General features: G+C 37.1%; 1 protein-coding gene and 2 pseudogenes across 3 annotated transcripts; 2 read left to right on the forward strand and 1 right to left on the reverse strand.

The window, feature by feature from the left end:
- LOC143599510 (serine/threonine-protein kinase 52-like) lies at nucleotides 1-3,791 on the forward strand. The gene is made up of 6 exons (XM_077077451.1): nucleotides 1-406; nucleotides 999-1,120; nucleotides 1,225-1,421; nucleotides 2,285-2,459; nucleotides 2,544-2,678; nucleotides 3,463-3,791. Exons 1-6 carry the CDS (start codon nucleotides 100-102, stop codon nucleotides 3,667-3,669), a joined length of 1,143 nt encoding a protein of 380 aa, XP_076933566.1. The 5' UTR covers nucleotides 1-99; the 3' UTR covers nucleotides 3,670-3,791.
- Nucleotides 3,792-10,090: 6,299 nt separating this feature from the next.
- On the forward strand, nucleotides 10,091-12,342 carry LOC143599505 (UDP-glycosyltransferase 90A1-like; annotated as a pseudogene). The gene is made up of 2 exons (XR_013147299.1): nucleotides 10,091-10,874; nucleotides 11,701-12,342. The product of XR_013147299.1 is annotated as a UDP-glycosyltransferase 90A1-like (transcript).
- A 1,699-nt stretch (nucleotides 12,343-14,041) lies between these two features.
- LOC143599502 (putative cyclic nucleotide-gated ion channel 16) lies at nucleotides 14,042-22,637 on the reverse strand (annotated as a pseudogene). Its single transcript, XR_013147298.1, has 9 exons — nucleotides 21,898-22,637; nucleotides 21,528-21,734; nucleotides 20,335-20,645; nucleotides 19,696-19,807; nucleotides 19,358-19,594; nucleotides 18,483-18,880; nucleotides 17,219-17,368; nucleotides 16,851-16,877; nucleotides 14,042-14,348 (listed from the first exon to the last, which is right to left on the reverse strand). The product of XR_013147298.1 is annotated as a putative cyclic nucleotide-gated ion channel 16 (transcript).
- Between the last annotated feature and the right edge of the window lie 375 nt (nucleotides 22,638-23,012).

Here is a 23,012-nt window from a genome sequence, read left to right on the forward strand (position 1 = left end):
AACCTTTGACCACATTTCTCTTTTCACTATAAACTAAACTGTTAGTATAAAAACGGGGGGAAATTAATCACCGGAAAACTAACCGACTCACCGGAAAACATGAACGACAACAAAAACAACGACGGATTCGTACGAGCAGATCAGATTGATCTCAAAAGCTTAGACGAACAGCTTGAACGCCATCTCAGTCGAGCATGGACAATGGAAAAGAACAAAAAAAACCAACCGGAATTCGAAGACTCCGCCGCCTCCACCGCCGCAGCCGCCGCCGTGACGCTGACGACGTCGAGTAGAGAGCGGCAGGAGTGGGAGATCGATCCGTCTAAGCTCTTAATCAAAGGTATTCTCGCACGTGGCACATTTGGCTCCGTCCACCGTGGCGTCTACGACGGCATTGACGTCGCCGGTGAGTTCACCGTAACCCTAATTTATCAATTTGTTAATTATTATTATTTTTATTATTATTTAATTTGTTATTAGATAAATATATTAATACCTAACAAAAGAATTCATTATTACAACAGAGAGGCAGCTAAGCTAAGCCGCATTGGGCCGACCTAATTTTAGTAATCCAAGAAAATAAAGTTTTCGCGGACGAATATTTACTTTTTAAATTTCTATTTCAATTCTCATTTATTCATAATTTTTCCGAGAGGCGGGTAACGACGGTGGTGGTGGTGGTGGTGGTGGTGGTGGTGGTTGATGGTTGTGTAATTGCATAATTGCAAAAGTGAAAATGTAGAACATGTAATCCGTGACTGATAAGATTTCATGTGATCCAAAATGTTTTTATATTTGTATAAATTCATGCCTATAAATTAGGATCTCACCCTCACTTTATTAATTTTATATAATATTTAATTAATAAACATATCTATCACTTTCTTGTATCCTTTTATTGTCTGTACTTTTTAGCTTTATTAGGATCATTTTAAAAGTGTAATTTAAATATTTAATCAAGTCAACTAACTGTTTAAGTGATTTCTTGTCATTATTAGTGAAGCTACTCGATTGGGGCGAAGAGGGTCACCGATCCGAAGCCGAAATACAATCGTTAAGGGCTGCATTTACACAAGAAGTTGCGGTTTGGCATAAGCTTGATCATCCTAATGTCACAAAGGTCAAGTTTTTTATATTTATTGTCCGTTTAATGAAAGTAACGATTTTGAAGTTTGCGTTTTCGAATTGAACTAAATTGTTTATTACTATAATATTGTTATGCAGTTTATAGGTGCAACAATGGGTTCTTCGGAGTTAAATATACAAACCGAAAATGGTCAAATCGGGATGCCGAGTAACGTTTGTTGTGTCGTTGTGGAATATCTTCCCGGTGGCGCGTTAAAGAACTATTTAATAAAAAATAGAAGAAAGAAATTGGCTTTTAAAGTGGTTGTTCAAATGGCACTTGATCTAGCAAGAGGGTACACTTTGATTTTAACTTTGACGATAGTTGACTTTAAGGTCAAATAAGCTAGATTCAAATCAAGTTTAGAATTTGAAGCAATCTTAACATGTTTTTTTTTGAAATTATTATTTTGTTTTATTTATTTGTGTGGCAGGCTTGTATATAAATGCAAACGAACACGAACGCCGTGTTCGTTTGTTAACTTTAACCGAATAAACGATCGAACACAAACAATTAACGAATGGAGTTTCTTGTTCGTGTTCGTTTGTTGAAAAATGAGCATGTTTGTGTTCATGTTCGTTCGTTAATAGTGTTTTAGATATGTCAAAGATCCGTGAAAACACTGAAAATGAACATAGATGAACGGATGTAACAGCGAAAACACTACTTAAAAGCAAACAGGCACATCAAGATGTTGGACCTAAGAAATAATAAAACTAAACTAAATTGTAATGGTCCCAAAATATTTTAATGAACATGTAAACAAAAGAACATGAACGTAAACGAACAAACATAAATGAACGCTCACAAACATAGATGAATGAATGAGACATGTGTTCTTATTCGTTCTTTTAACTAAATGAAGAAAAAGTTTTTCACGTTTGTTTGCTTATTAAATATTCAAGAATTTCTATGCAGGTCACTGAATGTTCGGTTTTTTTATTGGACTAAATTTAGGAAACACTAGTATAGTGATGATTTTGGTTTATTATATATATATTGTGCTCATATAAGCTATATATTAATATTAATTTTTGTTTCAATTTAGAGGTTGAAAATAACTCTGTTTGACTTTGACTTCAAGAAGTTAATGTGCATTTCTTTCTTTATTTTACTTCATAATGCTTACTATTTTTTTTTGATAATTGAATTTATTAGATTAAGCTACTTGCACTCTCAAAAGATTGTACACAGAGATGTGAAAACTGAAAACATGTTATTGGACAAAAGTAGAACTATCAAAATAGCTGATTTTGGAGTCGCACGTGTTGAAGCATCGAACCCTGACGATATGACGGGTGAAACCGGGACTCTTGGATATATGGCACCTGAGGTATGTTCTTATTTGTTATTTTGTTAGATCTGAGTAAGTTTGTTGTGTTTTTTTATTTTTCCTGAAAATGGAATAATTGTGCAGGTTCTTAATGGTAACCCGTATAATAGGAAATGTGACGTTTATAGTTTTGGCATATGTTTGTGGGAAATATATTGTTGTGATATGCCGTACCCTGACCTTAGTTTCTCAGAAGTCACGTCGGCTGTTGTTCGCCAGGTATGACAACATAATTCAAGATTCATAATTACTTATATGTTCAGTTTCGTCATTAAAGTGTGACTATATAAGGCCATAAGTGTGTGTGTGAGTGAACACGACCCATATATTTATTAGTGTAGAAAGCATTAACCCTAACCCTGGTCAAGATACACTTATAGTCGTGTAACCAGACCACGGCCTGTTTAACTCTGTAATCTAAGCCTGTCAAACGGGTTGGTGTGTATTAATCAAATTGTAAACGTGTTAAATGGGCTGGTGGGTTGCGTGAATGGATTAAACTGGTTTGATGTGTCGTCCTATTTTGTTAAATGGGCCAAACAGGTCAATATAAACACTATTCGTTTAATTAAACAGGTCAACCTGAACACAACCTGTTTATGGAACATGTTTGTTGTGACAACTTAAAACCTATTTATTTTCTTGTCATTTTGGAAATTGCCACCTAGATCATATTGAATAGTCAATATTCACGGGTTTTGGTTCACAAGTGTATATTAGACATTTGATATTTAGTCAAAGTGTTTCCACCATCAGTATTCAGTATCAACAAAGCTTGACTAGTCATTCAGGGTTGGTGGGTTGTATTAAATGAGTTAAAACAGATTGATGTCAAGTGTTTCTATTATCGGCATTATCAAAGCTTAATTACTGATTGGTTTTGGAAGATACTCCTATTTTTGTGGTAATCAAGTTTTAGTTATTAACTAGTCAAGCTTTTTCAGCCAGTATAACTTGTTACAAAAGGGTATTTTAGACATTTTACTGGTATAATAACATGCAGAATCTAAGGCCCGAAATACCAAGATGTTGCCCAAGCTCTCTTGCAAATGTAATGAAACGATGTTGGGATGCAAACCCTGACAAACGGCCCGTGATGGACGAGGTTGTTACAATGTTGGAGGCCATTGACACATCAAAAGGCGGAGGGATGATCCCGGGTGATCAATCTCAAGGTTGTCTTTGTTTCCGTAAGCATCGAGGTCCATGAAACTTTTAGAATTCTACTCGGTTTTGGAATATTAAGACAATTGAACTAGAAACTAGGAGTTACTATACTATATATTAGGTGTGCCAACGAGGTTATGCTACATGTTTCTCTATTTGGATAATGTGAAGGTAATTTTTAAAAGGTAGTTTACATCTTATCTAACCTGTATTTTTACGACGTTCATGTATAAGGTATGCAGTTCTAAGTCTAGATGTGTATTTTATCTTTGTCACACATTCATTGATTTTACTAGTATAATATTATAACGCAAACTTTATTGAATAGTACAGCTTTACTTTGCATGTGGGATACGTATAAAGGGTTTACATCTTATTTAAATTGTTAAAACCAGACCGTATTAAGTCTCAGATATGTCGAACTTATCAACTTGTTTCGATTTAAATGGTTCGTGACTTCGTTCTATTTCAGAGGTTTATAATCGTCTTTATATAAATGTATAGAAATGTTAAGTTCATCCTTAAAAGTGATTTACAAAACTAACTTTATATGTATTGTCAGAAATGAGTTTTTAATCGAACCTGAAAAAATATAATATAAGAAAACTTGTATAGAAAACCAAAAATAATTGAAATGCATTGTAAAAAGTAAATAAATAATAATAATAATAATAATTTTAATTTTAAACATCAACTCAGTCTACACAAATTGAATAAATTTTTCTCTAATAAAATTTAATTATTTCTTTTATATCTTTTGGAATTATTAATACTGTTTGTTAACTTTAGAAATATATTTTTTAATCTATCAAAAAAGTTATTTATAAAACAGAAGAGTTAAGTGCCATTTTAGTACCTGTGATTTGTTTAATTACGCAACTTTAGTACAAATTTTGAATTTTGTGCAAATGGCTACCTCAGTTTTAAAAAACTTGCATTTTTAGTACTATTTTTAACCGTTAATTTTCTTCCGTTAAGTCCGGGGTATTTGCGTAGTTTTATTATTATTTGATTTATTACATCATCATCACAACCTTCATGTTCTTCCTCAACGTCATCTCTTCTGCTTTCGATTCCGGTGGTTATGGTAACGCCGGAGACGGTAGATTACAAGGTGACACGTGCATCGCACTAGCTCTTCATCATTTACTCGCTATAGTGAACGAGATTCCGATGAGGAGAGTTAACGTCGTAGAGCCGTTGGTTGCAGTACGAGCCGTCGCGGAGAGTTAACGCCGTCCAACTCGCCGACGCGTTTTCGTGGACGCTTGAGAGAACTAATCAAACTGGTGATTCACCTGTATACCGTCGTCGTCTTCATAAATTTTCATCCATTTTCTTTTCCGCTGTCTGGGCTTTGATTCATCTGATTCATTTTGTGGTGGATCGCCTTCGTCGTCGTCGCTAGCGACTACGTATCTCCGATTGCGCATTTTAGTGTGATTCTACAGTGGAGAGCATGGGTTGGGTTGTCAACTGGTGTAATTCACCTGTATCCCTTTTTATATTAGTTTGAATTTAGTTTGAGGAATTAGGGTTTAATGATAATGAATTTGAGGAAATAGGTTAATGGAAGAGAGAAAAGGAGAAAAGAAAAAAAAACAAAAATATAATAATGAAATTACCTAAATTCCCCAAATTTAAATTATGAAATTACGCAAATACCCCGGACTTAACGGTAGAAAATTAACGGGGTTAAAAAAAGTACTAAAACTGCAAGTTTTTTTGAAACTGAGGTAGCCATTTGCATAAAATTCAAAATTGATACTAAAGTTACGTAGTTGGACAAACCACATGTACTAAAATGACACTTAACTCTAAAATAGAAATTACAAGAAAAAAAATTGTTGTATAAAGAGAAATTGGATTTTAATAATTCAAATTTTAATCTATTTGTCAAATGTATGTGGACAATCCACATCCCAACCTGCCCTCTCGTTTCAACCAACAACCATCCAAGGGTGAGCAACTTAACCGTTATAACCGTTAACCGAACCATAACCGACTTAACCGATAATTGAGATAACCAATGGGTATGTTTTATGAATTTTCTGAAACCACCAAATGCGGGTTTGTCTTGGTTAAAGAAAATTCCAAACCCGTCATAACCGTACTGACCCGTTCATTTAACTGACAAAATGTTTGAGATTAATTTTCACCAAACATTTCGGTTATACCATTTTGATGTTTTTGGCTTGACGTTATTTATCGAATTAACTTGAATTTCATTATTGGATTTTATAATGCCATTTTTTAATATCTTTTAGTAATATCATAGATTATATATTTTGTTGGATTATGTTATGTCATTTAAAAAAAATTTATCAAACTTTTAGGCCCAATTACATGTATGTATAACACTAAAAAAAAAACAATACCTAAGGGGGGGGGGGGGGGCGGCTGCCTACCTTCCTTTAACATTGGGTCCGTCCATGACAGCGACTAAAAGATAATATCAGGGTGATTTGAAACCAGTATACATATAATATTTAATTTTGTTTTGAAATATATAGATAAAATAATGATTGTTTTAATCAATTTACTATTTTGACATGAGGTATGCCTGGCACGGGATTCATGGATGGCTATATGTCACACCACATAATGGAAATTAACTCCTTTAGGATGTGGTTATTGACCATGATCAATAATTCAAAATTTGACATCTCTCTATATAGTTTTAATCCAAATTGAACATTATGTAAATTCAAGTAGCCCATATGAAACATATTATGCATAGGTTGAGAAGGTGGTATTATGTTAAAGTGAGTTATACTATACGTTGGCTACTCATGTTATGTAACATAAATTTGTATGTTTGGATGAACCGCCAAGATTGATACTTGGATGTTTGGCCTTTAGTTGGCTGAGCTTGAATTTGACAACAGTGCTAATTTTCAAAAGATGCCCACACATCAAAATGAGGTTATTTATAATAAACCATGACATGTGAAAAGAACTTGGTAATACTTAAGTAGCCAAAGTGCTTTATTTGATAAATTTTGTGGCAATTGTCTTACTTTTGTATGTAGTATCATATAGAATTGATTAGTGTTCGATTAAATGATAATCAATAACTTATATTGGAAATATATTGTAATTAAATAATAGGTAGCGGAAGACATATCAAATACCAATTGGTCTTACGATAGCCCTACAAATTTTCTTATGGGAGGTCTATGTGAGTGGGCTGGATCTAGGGATGAGCAAAATCAGTACCGGTATCGATTGGTACCGGTACCGATCCTGAAATCGGTACCGATTTGGTACCGTTGGCACCGAATCGGTACCATGGTTTTAAGTTTCGGGATCGGTACAACACCGGTACAGTACGGTACCGGTATTTCCCGATTTTTTACCCTCGGTACCGGTACTATCCCGGTACCAGTACCGAAATATTCGGTTCGGTACCGTACCGGTACCGATCCAGCTAGGGATGAGCATGGGATGGTATCGGTACCGGTCGGTACCGGTACCATCCCATGCTCATCCCTAGCTGGATCACCACGTTCTGTTCTTTGGGCATAATGATGAAATTAAAATAACGGAAGACATATTTAATGTACATGGTGAAATTAAGACAAGTTAAGAAAAAAGAGTAACGGAAGACGTATTTAATGGAAGACATATTTGCATTATTAGACCAAACAACAGTGTCTTTTTTTTTTTTGAACATACAAGCTTTCCTCCTACTATTTACATTATACCGCCAATGCCAGGAATCGAACCTTGGACCTCTCACCAAAAGGCCAAAGCCTTTACCATCCCACCAAAGTGGTGATGGCCAAACAACAGTGTCTTATGAGAGACATATATTATTACTATTTTAATCATTTGCACCGTTGTTGAACGATCAAAAAAAAAAAATTAAAAACAATATATATTCACATATACCCTCTTCTTCTCCAACATTTTCAATCTCTCATACAAAAATATCACATCTTTTCTCCAAAAAAAACATACAAAAATGAATCCTGGAAACAACCCGAACCATCCATTCCCCCCTTTCGGGCAATACCATGCTCCGCAAAACCAACCGAATCATCCATTCCCCTCTTTCGGACAATACCACATTCTGAAAAAAAAATTAAAAACAATACACATACCATCCCCCAGGGGTGTTTAGGATTCCTTATTTTTATCTCTTTATAACTTTTCAAGAAAAGTTACAAGTCAAAATATTTTAACTTATAAACTTTTTCACTCACATAATAAGCAAATCCAAAACATTTTTTTTTTTACTTTTAAAAAGTTAAGTAGTCTAAAATAAGCAATCCCAAAATTAAAATTGAACATATGTGAATCGGTGTATGGTGAAATTGTTTTTAAGTAGAAGTTGAGGGTGTGTCTAATACTGCAAAACTGTTTGGTCATTTGGTGTAACTTAAATCTTGGAAATAGCCTTAGCAGGCTCAGCGTGTAGCATGTGCTATGTACTTTGGTTCTAGAGTAATTTGCTAGGCTCATCTTATATTGATTATATAATATATCCGTCAATAAAAAAATGAGGATTTGCATTTATCCTTGTATACTCATACAAAAAAAATTAAACCACAAATGTGCATTGTATCAAACTGGGGATAATGGAGATTTAAAACCGAGGAAGTTTGCCTATGAAAAAGAGTTATAGTTTCTATTCATAATAAAATTAACGCCCGGGACGTGCTTTTGGCCAAGAAACGAAAAACAGGTGTTTGGCTGAATATAGCCAAGGTGGTAAACAAGTTGAGTTTGAAGGGTAGCAAGACGAAGGATTTGATTAAAGGTATGTTTGGTGACGGTCATTAGCTGAATTTTTGGGTTGACAATTGGGTGGGAAGTTCAAGTCTTATGGAGGCTTGTCCTAACTTGTACAGGCTTGAAAAATAAATAAATTGTGCAAAGTCAAGGAGAGGTTTTGGAGGATTAGAGGTAGGGTAGGTCTGGTTGGGTTTGGACTTTGGACTACGACTAGGACTAGGACTCCATCTTAAGTTCAAGAAAAAGCTAATGGGAAAAATGTTTTCACCTTAATTTTGATCAATTCGGCGAGCTGGAAGGAGGGTTCGGACTATTGGGAGTGGCTAGGAGGAAAACAAGGTGAATTTTAGGTGAGTTTGGTTAAAAAGTTGATTGTTAAAAACAAAGATATGAAAAACAATTACTTTATGAGGTGGAGCAAGTAGGCTCCAACGAAGACATAAATGAATAAGATTTCTACCCGGTGTGTGCTAGAAAGAAGAAATATTAGTCTCTTATAGCGAGTGTGTTTTTTTTTTTTAAATTAGGAAAGGAGCGGTTGATCACGTATTTACGGGCTGCTTGGCCGCAACGGTAGTGTGAGACCACATAAGTCATTGGTGTAAAGTTCCTCCCATTTTCGGGTTCTCGGTTAGAGATTTAGTACTTGATCTTCATAAGTTCATCAAGCTCGGAGAGGTTGAGAAAAAGGCATTCATGGTATTGTTATCATTACATGTTAGAGTATTTGGAAAGTGAGAAATGAAAATAATAGGTGATACTAAATCTATTATTATTATTATTTTTTTTTTCTGTTTAAAAGTAGGACAAAGTATGGATGGATAGAATTAATGGTCAAATTTGTGTAATTATGTTTTTATGTGGTTTTATATTAAACTCTCACCCGGTTGCAGAGGTCGCCACGGGTGTTTTTTATTGTTTGTTCGGTGTTGATTATTTATAGAGATATACACGGTTTTTAAAATAAAAAAGTTTACTTGTTTTATGAAACCTAAAAGTCAAACAAACTAAAGAGCTACATGCCAAGTTGTCAAATAAACATAACTCAAAAGACGAATCAATTATCAACATTAAATACTCTTTACTGCACATTTACAATTATATAAGACCAATAACAATAAAAAATTTTAACCTTATAAGGAAAACATCAACCATTCACGTGCCCATGGCCATCACATGCTTTCCTGATCTCTAACAATCTTTCGACACCTCCCTCTATAATATCTTTCTTTTAAGACCAGACATCCAGGTATGACAAACCCGTTCGAATAACAAAAACGTAATGATTAACCAACCCACTCACAAAAAAAGATTCAAAATTACGAGACTCGAACATATAACCTTTACCTATAAAAGAAGACATAAAACTACCTCGGTCATTCATATTTACGTGAGTTTGTTCTTTATATTATATGAAGTAATTGTGAGTGAAAGAGAAATAAGAAATTATCATTCATGAGTAAATTTAAAAAACATTGCTCATAACTTCTAATATTTTTTTTAATGATTGTTATATTATAACTTATAAGTAAAAAACTATTATTTAATTAATATTAAATTTTATTTTATAATAATTTATATAAATTATATATAACACGAACCGAGCTACATCTGAATAATGGGTACGCGAGCAACAAATGGAAATGCTCTAACCCTTTTGTCCTCTATATATATTATCACACATTCACTCTCTAACCACCACCACCCGCCACCGGAAAAAAAATATGACGATATCTCCACCACCACATTTTGTCGTATTCCCATTCATGGCACAAGGCCATACCACCCCACTCCTCTACCTCTCCCGCATCCTCTCCGACCGCCACATCACCGTCACCGTCATCACCACTCCGGCCAACTACTCCTCCGTCAAATCAACGTTAAAAAACGACTCCATCACCGTCATCGACATCCCATTCCCGAATAACATGCCAGGAGTCCCACCAGGCGTAGAAATAACCGACAAACTCCCATGCATTTCATCCTTCATTAATTTCGTTGAAGCCACCAAACACCTCCAACCCGGGTTCGAAAACCTCATTCGGACCCTCCCAAATGTCACGTGCATAATATCCGATGGGTTCTTAATATGGACTCAAGACTCTGCCGATAAGTTCAAGATTCCAAGGCTAATATTTTATGGGACCAACATATTTGCAATGACCATGTGTAATATTATGGCACAGTTTAAGGCCGCATTGCGGGTGTCGAGTCGGGACGATGATCCGTTTATGGTACCCGGGTTTCCGAGGTATAAACTGGACGACTAATGATTTTGAACCGCCGTTTAGTGAGTTGGACCCGAAAGGCCCGGTGTTAGAGTTTTTGGTTAGGCAGCAGGAGGCGATGGCTAGGAGTTGTGGTATGGTGGTTAATAGTTTTTATGAGCTTGAACCGGAGTTTAATGAGTATTGGAACCGGAACTATGGGCCGAAAGCTTGGTTGGTTGGACTGTTTTGTGTTGCTAAAGCGCCTGCACCGGTAGGGTCTCAAGGGTTTCCGATCAAGGTATGCGTTAATTTTTGGTGATAAACGAGTCGAGTTGAGTCAGGTTGGGGTTGGGATCGGGTTGCTTGAAGTTAATTAATGAGCCAGCTTGGTATGGCTTTGTTTGTTTATCTTAATGAACTGAAAAGTATGAAATGTAGAGCTCGAGCTTGGCTCACAATAAGTTCAAGTAGGCTTGTTAAAAAGCTCGAGTCATCTCGGTTCAACTCAACTCGCTTATTTTAAAAAATTGAAATATAAGGCTCGAGCTTTATTCGTGAAAAAATTGAGCCAGTTCATATATGGATCGTTGATCCGGCTCTTGTGTATTTTAATTTTGTGATATATACAAAGACAAAATATTAATAATATTTCTAATAATGCACATAATATAGTATAATATCATAATATAACATACTGTGATAATATAATATGGAAAACTTATAAATACAGTTTATAATTTAATTATATATATTAAAACATATTATTTAATTCGAATTGTTTTTTGTTTGAATTAAAATTTAAGTTTTTAGCCATGAGCTAGTGGTATAGTATTTGCTTCTTTAAAAATGAGTTAGCGAGTTTAAATCCTTGCTTTGATTTTAAGTAAAATTTTGCTGTTAAAAATAAAAAATTGGGCTTTAATTAAAACAACTTAAACAAACTGCAGTAACTCTTGGTTCGGTCTCTGCTCATTCCTAAACGGCTTGACTAGTATACAAGCAAGCTGATTTCGAGTGAGTTAATTTGAGCATTTTATAAAACAATTTGTCACACTAGCTAGTTAAAACACCTACATAAAAAGCTTACTAATTTTTCCATTCACAACTTTCAAACCATGCTACAGATGATTGAGAAGCCAACATGGATCCAGTGGCTTGACATTAAGCTAGCAAAGAACGAGCCGGTGTTATACGTGTCATTCGGGAGTCAGGCAGAGGCGTCCCCCGAGCAGTTACGTGAAGTCGCTGTCGGGTTGGAAAAGTCGAACAAAAGCTTCATTTGGGTAGTGAAACCGAAGCAGTTGCTGTTAATCGGATCAGGGTTTGAAGAGCGGGTAAAGGGGCGTGGTAAGGTTGTGCCAGAATGGGTGGACCAGATGGAGATCTTGAAACATGAGGTCGTGACGGGGTTTTTGAGTCATTGTGGGTGGAACTCAGTGTTTGAGAGTATGTGCGTGGGCGTGCCTATACTAGCAATGCCGTTAATGGCGGAGTAACATTTGAATGCGAGGATGGTGGTGGAGGAGATTGGGATGGGGTTGCGGTTGTGGGCGAGGGGTATGGTGGCACGAGGCGTGGTTGGGGCGGATGAGGTGGCAAAGATGGTGGTCGAGTTGATGGATGGAGAAGGTGGGAGACAGGTGAGGAAGAGGGTAAAAGAGGTCGGGGATGGGGCGTGTGGTGTGATGAAGGTTAGCGGGTCGTCTTCTGTGACATTAGACTCGCTCATTGATCATGTTTGTAGCAGTGTGCATTTGACGTTATGACTAGGCCTGAAACGATAGTAAGCGGTTCGGTTTAGTTTTATATGTTTATGGCCAATTAAGCATGTTTAAATATTGTGCCTTATGTCCAAGGCTTGATGCAAAACTACTATCGAGCTGGGGGTCTCACCGGAAGCAGCCTCTCTATCCCTATGGGATAGAGGTAAGACTGTCTACATCTTACCCTCCTCAGACCCTACCATAGCATTGTTATTGGTGGGATATACTGAGTACGATGATGATGATGATGATCTTGACAATAATCGGTCCGGTTGTTAGCATCTTTTACGTGCATCTTTTGAACTCTAATTATGATGTCGTACAAATCAACATCTCTCATATCATACAACATACATGAATACATGATGCAACACATTGTTTTGGAAAACTAAGTTATTTTGGAAAACTATTTATCGTATTAAGGACGTGTGTAGTGGTTTTATTGAGCGTCAACCAATCTCACATCAAGCAACACGGGTGTTAAAACCACTACGCAAGGAGGGGGCGTCAAACCCTCCTTTGCCTAGGCCTTAACAAGCACGAAAGGGTTAGAGAAGGCGGCCAGTTGGGTGTGGGATGGGGGGCTTTTAACAAATCAGAAGTTAAAACCACTTCACAATTATTAAATTCAAAAACGGCTACAAATTATTTAGGCGACACTTTTAAGTTGCATTGGTCTTTAATTTAAACCGTTGCACGTAGTCTAATATTAATTATATGTTGCAACATGTATGAATCTGTAACCGTGAACAATTGCCATTGCATATGTTGGATTACAAAATGTATCAAACTATGAAAACTTGTTGATGCAGATATATAAGTTCCATTTTTTACCATATGATGTTACCAACTACATAATAACCACACATGAATATATTTTTGACAAAAGAATATTTCCGTTTATTTAACCATGCATGAGTACTTGTTCATTTAGATAATATTTTTGTACCTTTTATTATTTTCTTATGATTAATATTCATTCACATTTTATGTTCAAATTTACCTAGAGAGCAGTAGACAAAAGTTTTCTAAAATATTTATTTACATTAATTTCTATATTGAAAACACCGATGGATGAAAATGCTTTAACAATATAGAAAATGCATTTCTATATTTTTGAATGTAGACCGTGTCTTCCTTTGAATCCATCTTTGCTTTTATTTCTAACTGGAATATCTTTGGGGGACCATTAACAGATGCAACGGTTTCTTGGTTAAAAAAAAAAAAAAAAAAAAAAGTCGACGCTCTTTAAAGTTGACTTTGAGAAGGCTGTCGACTTCTTAAATCGAGATTTCTTCAGTGGTGTTATGCTTCACATTAACTTTCCCTCAAGTTGGAGAGTTATGACTCGTGGGTGTCTCACATCAACCTGTACTTCAATTCTAGTAAATGGTACACCAACTAGGAATTTAATAGCAAGACAAGGTGACCCAATCTCATCCTATATGTTTATCCTAGCAATGGAAGCTATTGATGTCTTCATGAAAAAAGCTTCTTGCTAGCTCAGGTATATAATATCATGGGATTAACACACCTATCTTATACCGATGACGCCATCATTCTTGGTGACAGTCTTATATCTTGCGAGACTTCTACATTGTTTCTTCTTAGCATCTGGTTGCCATGGTGTGGACCCATACTCATTGATCGAATAATTATAATCGGTGCAAAAACTTATGTATTTAAGAGTGTATATGTGAATTGTAATAATTTATTTATAAAAACAAATAAAATCAAACAAGATAAGTTATCTTATGTTCATTTCACAAAGTTGAAGGCTACATCTCATTCTATATGCCTTTTAAGTAAACTAAAACAAAAATCGAATATAGTATTAACGTTTCAACCCAAACCGGACCCATGTTGACTTTCGACTGACTTAAGAGAAATCGGGCTCATCTGGCTTAAACAATTTGGGCATGGAAGAAGTAGAAGAACCTACAACACCTTCCTTGTGGCTAATTCCTTTTCTGGTATTTGCAGCAAATCTTGAGGCCAAAATAGTAGCTCTGAAGAGGTAGGTCCCAGCAGAGCCCAGTTGGACCCGTAAGACTCACCTTGAAGAGGGACGTCTGCGCAAAGACCAACTGGTTCTGCAGGACCCACCATGCTCAGAGAGATGAAGACCTTACGCGCATACGCCAGCTGTTCCCGCAGGAAAAGCCTCCCAATGGTGAAGTACCCCGCCTGTTCCCGCAGCTGCGGATACAAGCCATCAGCGGAGGCTACCCGCACTAATAGCAAGGCTACACGCACAAGGCACTAACTCTCAATAATTCAGTAATGTCACCTGAAGAAGGAATGAGCAAGCCGGGAATACTCCCGCCCAAATGAGCCAGTCCGTACGCTTCTGGAGGATCTTTTGTACCATACCTGCCAAGGTATGGACAAAATAGACAAGATCTGACCAAAGCAGCGACAGCTCACTGACAACAGTACGACGAGGAGCACGCTCTAGTACTTAATGTCACTATCAGCCGCTGCCTACTCACCAACCCTTGTCGTGGCACGTACATAGCCTGCAGTTGGTGAAAAAGGAATAGTACACGGCCGGCCATGTCACTATCAGCCGCTGCCTACCCACCAACCACCAGCATGGCACGTGCGTAGCCCACAGTTGGTAGAAAAGGAATATTATACAGCTGGTTGTACCTGCTTGGAAACCTACCTTCGGCTATAAATACTCCAACACCTTGGAACGGTAGGATCATCTTATATCTTATATCATATCTTATACCATCATATATCTGCTCTAGCTATTTCTCTTAATATACACATATTCAGAGCAATCTAGTCTGATTCTCACGCCGGAGGGTGGTCACAAGGAGGTACCCCCCTTCTCAGTGACGAGCTCACGGTGTCTGTTTTGCAGGTCATCAGAAGAATAACCATCTTTGCCGGACCTAACCCTCGTGGGAAACATCTACTTAACCCCCAGATTATCCGTAATCTGCCGGGGTCACTTAGTGTTTCTTCATTGGCGCCATCCGTGCATAAAAGCTAGAACTAATTTTCTCAGTTTTTTCAAAACCTCTGGAAAGATGGTTAAGGTTACTCCGGTGCCAAGGCCAGCGAGTGACCAAGAAACTCCGGTAACCACAACCCCAGCTACTGGGGGGAACACCGGCGAGTACACAATATTTACGAACACTACCCCGGTTACCCAAGCCGGGGCAAGTGCAGTAAATAATCCTCCCCTGGGATTCACCGATACCCAGTTGGAGAGACAACAGACGAGGCTCCCCCGCCAAACACTTGATCAAGTTAAAGCGTGGGCGGAAGCACGTCAGAAGGAATTCCAAGCTGAGTTGGATGAACGCTTACGTTCACTCCAACAGGCTGACGAATTCGGAAGCACTCAACAGCTCAACATGAGTAATGAGTGCGAGTATGATAAAGATTGGGAAGAATCTGACAGTGATGCAAACCCGCGCCATAGGGCGAAAGGGAAGCGTAAACAAGCAGACTTCCAACCAAGAAGGAATTTTGGAGAAACCTTCAAACCAAGGAACGCGGGGGGAAACCCACGGGACTTCTCCAAAACCTTTAGACCAACTGTTGCAAATGCGGGAACGTCCAAATTTGCAAGGGACATTGCGGAAGCAATTGCCCCGAAAAGTGCCAAACAAATGTCCAACATAGGCACATATGATGGTATATCTGACCCAGACGATCATTTGAACAGATTCATAGCGGGGGCAACCGTCAGCAATTGGACGGAACCCATGTGGTGTTACATGTTCCAAATGACGCTTGTTGGGGCAGCCAGAGCGTGGTTTGACCGTCTACCGGTCCACCACATCTACGATTGGGCAGACTTCCAACAGAAGTTCAGCCAACACTTCAGTCAACAAAGAAAGTATACCGAAGAGCAATGGACGATCCTCAACTGCATCCGAGAGGAAGATGAGTCTTTGCTAGACTTCATCACTCGCTTCAACTCAAAGAAGCTGAGTCTGGGTACCATAAGCGAGGATCTTGTTCGCGCAGCTTTCATCCAAGGCGCCGAATACCCAGAGCTTATCCGCACATTGACGGGTAAAGACGGCATGCCATCCACATGGGATGCCATCATGACAGCAGCTAAACGCTTCGCGGAAACGGAAAAACAACTGGGTAGAGATCTTCCCCAGAGCACAAACCTCTACACTCAAAATACAAGAGAAAACAACGTCCTTACCGCCCGACAAAACAAAAAGAGGAAGCTTGGTATTTGGCAGTCAAGGGTAAATTTTGGCACCTCATCCGGCTCGCACCAGCGGTTAGGCGGAAAGGATAACATGCAGTTGTCGAACCGGAACTCCAGATGGACGCCACTCACCAAAAGCGTCACCGAGATATTCGCCACCGAGAGGCTCCCATGGCCAGAGGCTCCAATAATCCGACAGCGTCCAAACGCTGATCAAAGCAAATCCTGTGACTTCCACAAGACAAAAGGCCACACCACGGAGGAATGCGTAGCCTTGAAGGACGTCGTCGAAGCATTTGTCAGAGATGGGAAACTCACACACCTCGTTGCGTAATGAACGCTAAGCAGGCTAATGCGTGTAGAACCCCAGTTGGGGAAAGCACGAATGAAACTGCAGCTTCAATGTTGGAGACTACATACTGAGTAAACAACGAGATTCCGAACCAGGTGCATATCGGCTCGAAAGGCTCGATGACACCCCCATCCCAAGAACATGGAAGGGAGCTCAATTACACAGGCTGCATGTAGATCAATTCCAAACTTGTAAAGAAAAGGCCTAGAGCCACTTCTAATGGAAATGATTCTCCTTATCACATTGACGCTGATGGTCTCGTGGAAAACATCTACTTAACCCCCAGATTATCCGTAATCTGCCGGGGTCACTTAGTGTTTCTTCAAGCTCCCAAATGCTAGGCATTTTGGTCATTATCTTCGTCATTATAATCTTCGAACAACCCTTCTTGTCTAGCTAATTCTTCAGCCAGTTTCTTCCGCTTACGTTTACTCCAAGCAGCTTGTATTAAACATGCTCCCCATGTCCTCCACTGGTGCGAGTAGTACCTGATTCCAATATCAGCCCGTTAAGTCCATTCAGGTTATGTGTTATTTCTAACGGGTCAAACTCAAATACATAAAACCACTATGTTAAAGAAGTTCATATTAACTTTTTAATAATAGAGTTTTTATGATCAAATTCAATAAATTACACGGACGGTCCGTGTGCTTTGGCCCAAGTTATGGATTTCATCCTCGTGGTTTAAAAGCTTTTGTAAACGGTCATGGATCAAGTAAGATTACTCTTTTGCACTTTACAAAATTTACACTTTAACCAATTTACTAGTTTACGCTTTTAAAAATTATAATTTAACCCCGTTTTTTATTACTATAATCATTATAATAAACGTGAATGATAATAATAATAATAAGTGTGAAAAATTAAATTACCTAATCAAACAAAACAAAAATAAATAAATTGTAAAAATATATTTTGTAAAATAAGTAAGTTGAAAATTACATACAACATTTATAAAAAGTTATAAAATAAAAGTGATAAAAAATATAAAAGAAAGAAAAGTAAATAGAAAAAGAAAGGAATTCTGAAAATTACAAATTATGTCCGTTAGATCTAGGGATAAAATAGTCATTCTTTAAAAGTTAACTCAGAATCTAACTTTTGTTGGTGGAAAAGGCATAGTGTGTTACAACAGTTCAAATAAATGATGTTATTTTGTACTTGTTGAAGTTAAAGGAATTAATTATAAAGAAATATATTTTTGTAAACTAAATAAGTTGATAACAAATTATTGAATTTACATTAAAAAGGTTATAAAATAACAAGGATAGAAAGAACAAAAAAAACAAAAAAATGAGTAAAAGAAAGAAAAGATTTATGGATATTACAAATTATGTCCTTTAGTTGTAGGGGTAAAATTATCATTTTAAAAAAAGTAAATAGAAAATTTATTTTAACGCTCACACACACTATGTGTTAGTTTGGATTACTCAAGCGAAAAATCAAAAAATCGAAAACCCAATTTCGGGTTTAATCCAAACGAACCCAAAAAAACCGAAAACCTTATTTAAATTTCAAAACTAAGTTTCGTTTTATTTCACTTAAACAATTTTGACCCGTTACCCCACCAGCCCCCACCAGTCCCATATTACCAACCATTACCTGAACGCGTGTTGCAGCTTCTTGCTATGAAGTCGTTTAAACTGTTTAGCCACAAATCTTAAATCTTCGGCTCGAAGTGCAAACGCTTCAACTTCATTTAAAGCTTTAACGGTTCGAGTCGAGGAAGGAAGATTAACGTTTGACTCGGGAGTCAAAGCCCAAGTCAACAACTCTTCACCACAAAAGTCACCAGGTTTAAGGGTAATTGAATTAAAAAAACCAGACCGTCCTCCATTAGTTGTGGAACTCTCGAGTTGACCACGTATCACAAAAGTCATCTCGTTGACCGGGTCCCCTTCACGAACCAAATGTTGACCTTTTGTGCTTAATGATTGAACAAGGTGTTCACATATTGCATCTAAGAGTTGATCATCATCCATTTGTGAAAAGAAAGGAACCTGTTAAAGAAATACTAATTAAAAATATGAAAATAAAGCTAATTAAAATGTTAGTGTTCGTCTGTTTAACTTGAACCGAAAAACAATCGAATAAAGTTTTCTTGTTCGTGTCTGTTCATTAACAAAATGGATGTTTTCATGTTCATTTTTGCTCGTTCGTTAACAGTATAAATGAAGGATTCATGAACGAACATAGATGGACGGACATAACTGAGCTAAAAGCCTAAAATCGATTAAAAGTAAATGCAAACAACAATGTTTTGGGCCTAAAAGCTTATTACAACTAGACTAAACTGTAACAAGCCTAACAAATTAAATGAATTTATTAACAAATGTAAACTAGCTAACATAATGGAACGTAAACAAACGAACATAAACGAATTTAATTAAACGTACGTTCGCAAACATAAATGAAAAAACGAAACATGTGTTCATGTTCGTTCGTTTAACTAAATGAACAAAAGATAATAAACTTACACGGCGAACGAGGGCTAAGCAAAGATGCCTTTGAATTTGTCGTCTTAAATCCAAAGGTAGAGCACGAAGAATATCTTCTTCGTCTACTCCTCTTGTAGCAAGCTATTTATATTGAACAAATCTACGAATTTTATCTTGTAAATCGGGTGGCAATTGTCGGTGTCTCATCCATTCTTCAGTGTCTCTTCTTTTCACCCTCCACTCTTCCAGTCTTGCTGTTGTAGATTGTAGGTATGTCTTCACAACACAAATGATCACCAAAAAGTTAATAAAAAAATGAAAAAAAACATATGATTTTTTTTATCTTTTTTTGAAGCAAGGATACATTTAGTATGTACCTGCATATTTCCAATGAGCAAACAGAATATAACTAAGCCTCCAAGGCAGACGGTGCAGCCAAAGAGTGTTTCTCCCGTACTAGTACTCGTCTCTAGATTTTGACCGTACGAACTGCATACCAATATCAAACAGTTTACATTTTGTGCCATGTGCATACTTTAAGAGGCTGTTTCACATTGAAGTTAAACATGCACTTTGATAGTCATTGTGTGATAAACGAATGAACAAGAACACATGTGTCGTTCATTTATGTTCGTGAACGTCTGTTTATGTTCGTTAGTTTCCTTTCATTTATGTTCGCTTGTTTGCGTTTGTTTGGTTATGTATTCTTTTAAATTATTAGGCTCATTAAAATTTAGTCTAGTTTTATTAAGGCCCAACAGATTGATATTCACGTTTACTTTTAATTGGTGTTTGCTTAGTTATGTTCATTTATATCCGTTCATCTATGTTCAGTTATAATCGTTCATTACGTTTGTGAATTGTTCATTTATACCATTAACTAATGAACATGAACACATTCATTTTCTCAATGAATTAACACGGATAAGTAAACCTCGTTCTTTAATTATTCGTGTTTGATCATTTGTTGATTTAAAGTTAAGCGAATGAACATGAACAGATCAAGTAAACCATACCTTAGACTTTTCAAGCCGAACCAAAAGCAAAAGAAGTACTTTTCAAAGAACTTTGCAGATGTAACTCCTTCAGCGAAAGCAGGAGCATACATCCCTAATGTAAAATTAATAGGGCTAATTCCACCAGCACTACAATTGCTCAAAACTTCAGTTTGTTCCAACCACTTATCAGGGCCCGGTTCATCCACATGGTCACAATCAAAATACACACGGTTGCAGGGGTACGCCACGTTTACCTCCTTTAAACATTCTTCTTTCCAACATGAGTATTGTCGTTCGATAGCCAGTAGATACCAAGTAGCTCCAATAACCTGCACTGGCAATAGAAAAACAAAATAAATAACGGGTGACAGGGGTCATCGGGAGAAATGGGTCGGACCTGTAGGCCTGTAAACTTATTGAACAATCAGTGAACCATTAGCGGGAAGTTCGTTCATATAATAATCGAATGAACATGAACAAAACTTTTTGTTCATTTAGTTAAATGAACGAGCTTGAAGATATGTTTCGTTCATTCGTTTATGTTCATTTAGGTTTGTTAGTTTACGTTTGTTTAAGTTTGTTAGTTTGTGTTTATTTAAATCGTTAGGCCTGTAAATTTATATTTCGTTTTGATTAAATATAAATTGTTTGCTCGATTAAAGTTAAATGAACGAACACGAACACGCCCCGTTTGTGTTCCTTCAGTTCGTTTACATGCCTAGTGACAAGCAAACATTTTGTGCGCTACAAACTCGCTTTATTTAACAAACTTACATCATTGCTGTAATTCTATAAACTTTGAAATTATTTATATAGTTAACACCAATCAGCCGGTGTCCCGATGATTGAGTGCTATGTGCCTTATGTCGAAGGCTTGATGCAAAACTACCATCGAGCCGGGGGTCTCACCGGAAGCAGCCTCTCTATCCCTATGGGGTAGAGGTAAGGCTGTCTACATCTTACCCTCCTCAGACCCTACCATAGCTTTGCTATTGGTGGGATATACTGAGTACGATGATGATGAGTTAACACAAATTTACTGTTGATTCTTTATAAAAATAAATGCGTTTTGGGGCAACCAAACCCGACCCATACTAAAAAAAACATTTTGACCTGTTATCCAACCATCCAAAGTTATCCAAGTTCTTTTAGTGTATTGAAGCAAGGTAACTAATACATTGTGAAAAGACTATACAGCAGAGTTTGCTTACATGACTAGCAAGCATGTAGAGCATGATATAATAAGCAGCACCCGCCCAAGCAGTTTTGGCAATCACACCAGTCGTTTTTGTAATGCGTTGGTTCAAAGGAAATATGACAAACATTCTTGGAATATATTGAATGATGATAACCAGAGAAATCGAATGGTTCGCGTGAGCAGCTGTCGTAACAGCTGGTATAACAAACCAAATGAAAAGCTGCAACACACAAATAAATAAAATTTGTATGATTGTTAAATGTTAATATAAAATCTAATAGAAACCAAAGCACAGAAATGATGTTCCAAATAACTAACCCTAACCGAACAAATTCGTGTAAAAACCGAACCAATCGCACCAAAAATAATAATCTTGAATATACCTGAGGCAATGGAAGAGCGGCAGCTAAATCAACGGCAAAACCCGTCCTCAAATACCGAAGAGCAATCTTCCGCGGATCCATAACCAAATCCCCCCTCCCAAAAACCCTAGAATTCGGTGCCACATAAGCCGTACGGAACTTAATAAAAATATGAATAAACGATATCACATCAATCAACGACCGCCAAACCGTAATAATCGCAGCAAACTCATAATCCGAACGCATACAATACTTACGCTTAGCGATCTCGGGAACAAGAAAATAAAGCGGGTCAACGAAGAGAGCGTTGAGGCAGGTGATCAAGAACATGTGGTTCCATCGGGTGATGAATTGACCGCCCGGATCGAAGATTTGAGTCCACCATGAGTCTTTTGATTTGTTGGGAAACGTGGAAGGTGTGGGTTTGGAGATTATGGTGGTTGATGGAAGACGAATGTAACTCATGGTGTTCGGGTTCCATGAAACAACATCGTACAGATTTGTGTTTGGTTTTCATGGAGAAATATGAAACCCTAAGAAAGAGAAAGTTAAGGATTTGAGAGAAAGAGGGAAGAATTAACGGTTGGCATTAAGAGGCGCCAAGTAACAGAATTTTAAACATGTGGATTATAAAATTCGCATTAATATGTAACATTTTTTTGTATTCGAATTATATGCAGTTTTGTATGTTATAAACATTTGTATAAATATTGATATGTTTTACATATAAAATTTGTAGCAGCTTGTGCGTACAAGTTCCGGATTGGTGATCAGAGGCCCAAGTTCAAACGCTTTAAACAAGTTGCATATCTGAAAACAAAGTATAGTGAGTCACGTCAGAGTGATTGGAGATTTTTGTGACCAATCTTCGACGTGAGGGTATGTATTTGTTTGAAAGGGTGTAGGTAAAATCAATATGTTTTAACTTGTTTTGCCACTACTTTCTCACAACCTCATTTTGTTACCTAGGTGGAGACTTCCCTGAATCCATAATTAGATTACACGCACTCGAACATGTTTAACTGTCAAGTTCTCGTTTCATTGGCACTCAATATGATCAAAACACGTTAATGATATTTGAGCTTGGGCATTCTTTTAAAGTTCTAACATCTGTCATGTCCAAAGTGGTACAACTC

Source organism: Bidens hawaiensis, unplaced genomic scaffold, assembly GCF_021521415.1.
Source record: "Bidens hawaiensis isolate Kalapana, Puna unplaced genomic scaffold, B.hawaiensis_p1.1 tig00052270_1, whole genome shotgun sequence".
NCBI classification, from domain to species: domain Eukaryota; kingdom Viridiplantae; phylum Streptophyta; class Magnoliopsida; order Asterales; family Asteraceae; genus Bidens; species Bidens hawaiensis.

Coding starts and splice junctions, on each gene's coding strand:
- LOC143599510 (XM_077077451.1), top strand. CDS start 100: ATGAACGACAACAAAAACAACGACGGATTCGTACGAGCAGATCAGATT. Junction 407..998: donor CGACGGCATTGACGTCGCCG/GTGAGTTCACCG, acceptor TGTCATTATTAG/TGAAGCTACTCGATTGGGGC. Junction 2,679..3,462: donor CGTCGGCTGTTGTTCGCCAG/GTATGACAACAT, acceptor AATAACATGCAG/AATCTAAGGCCCGAAATACC.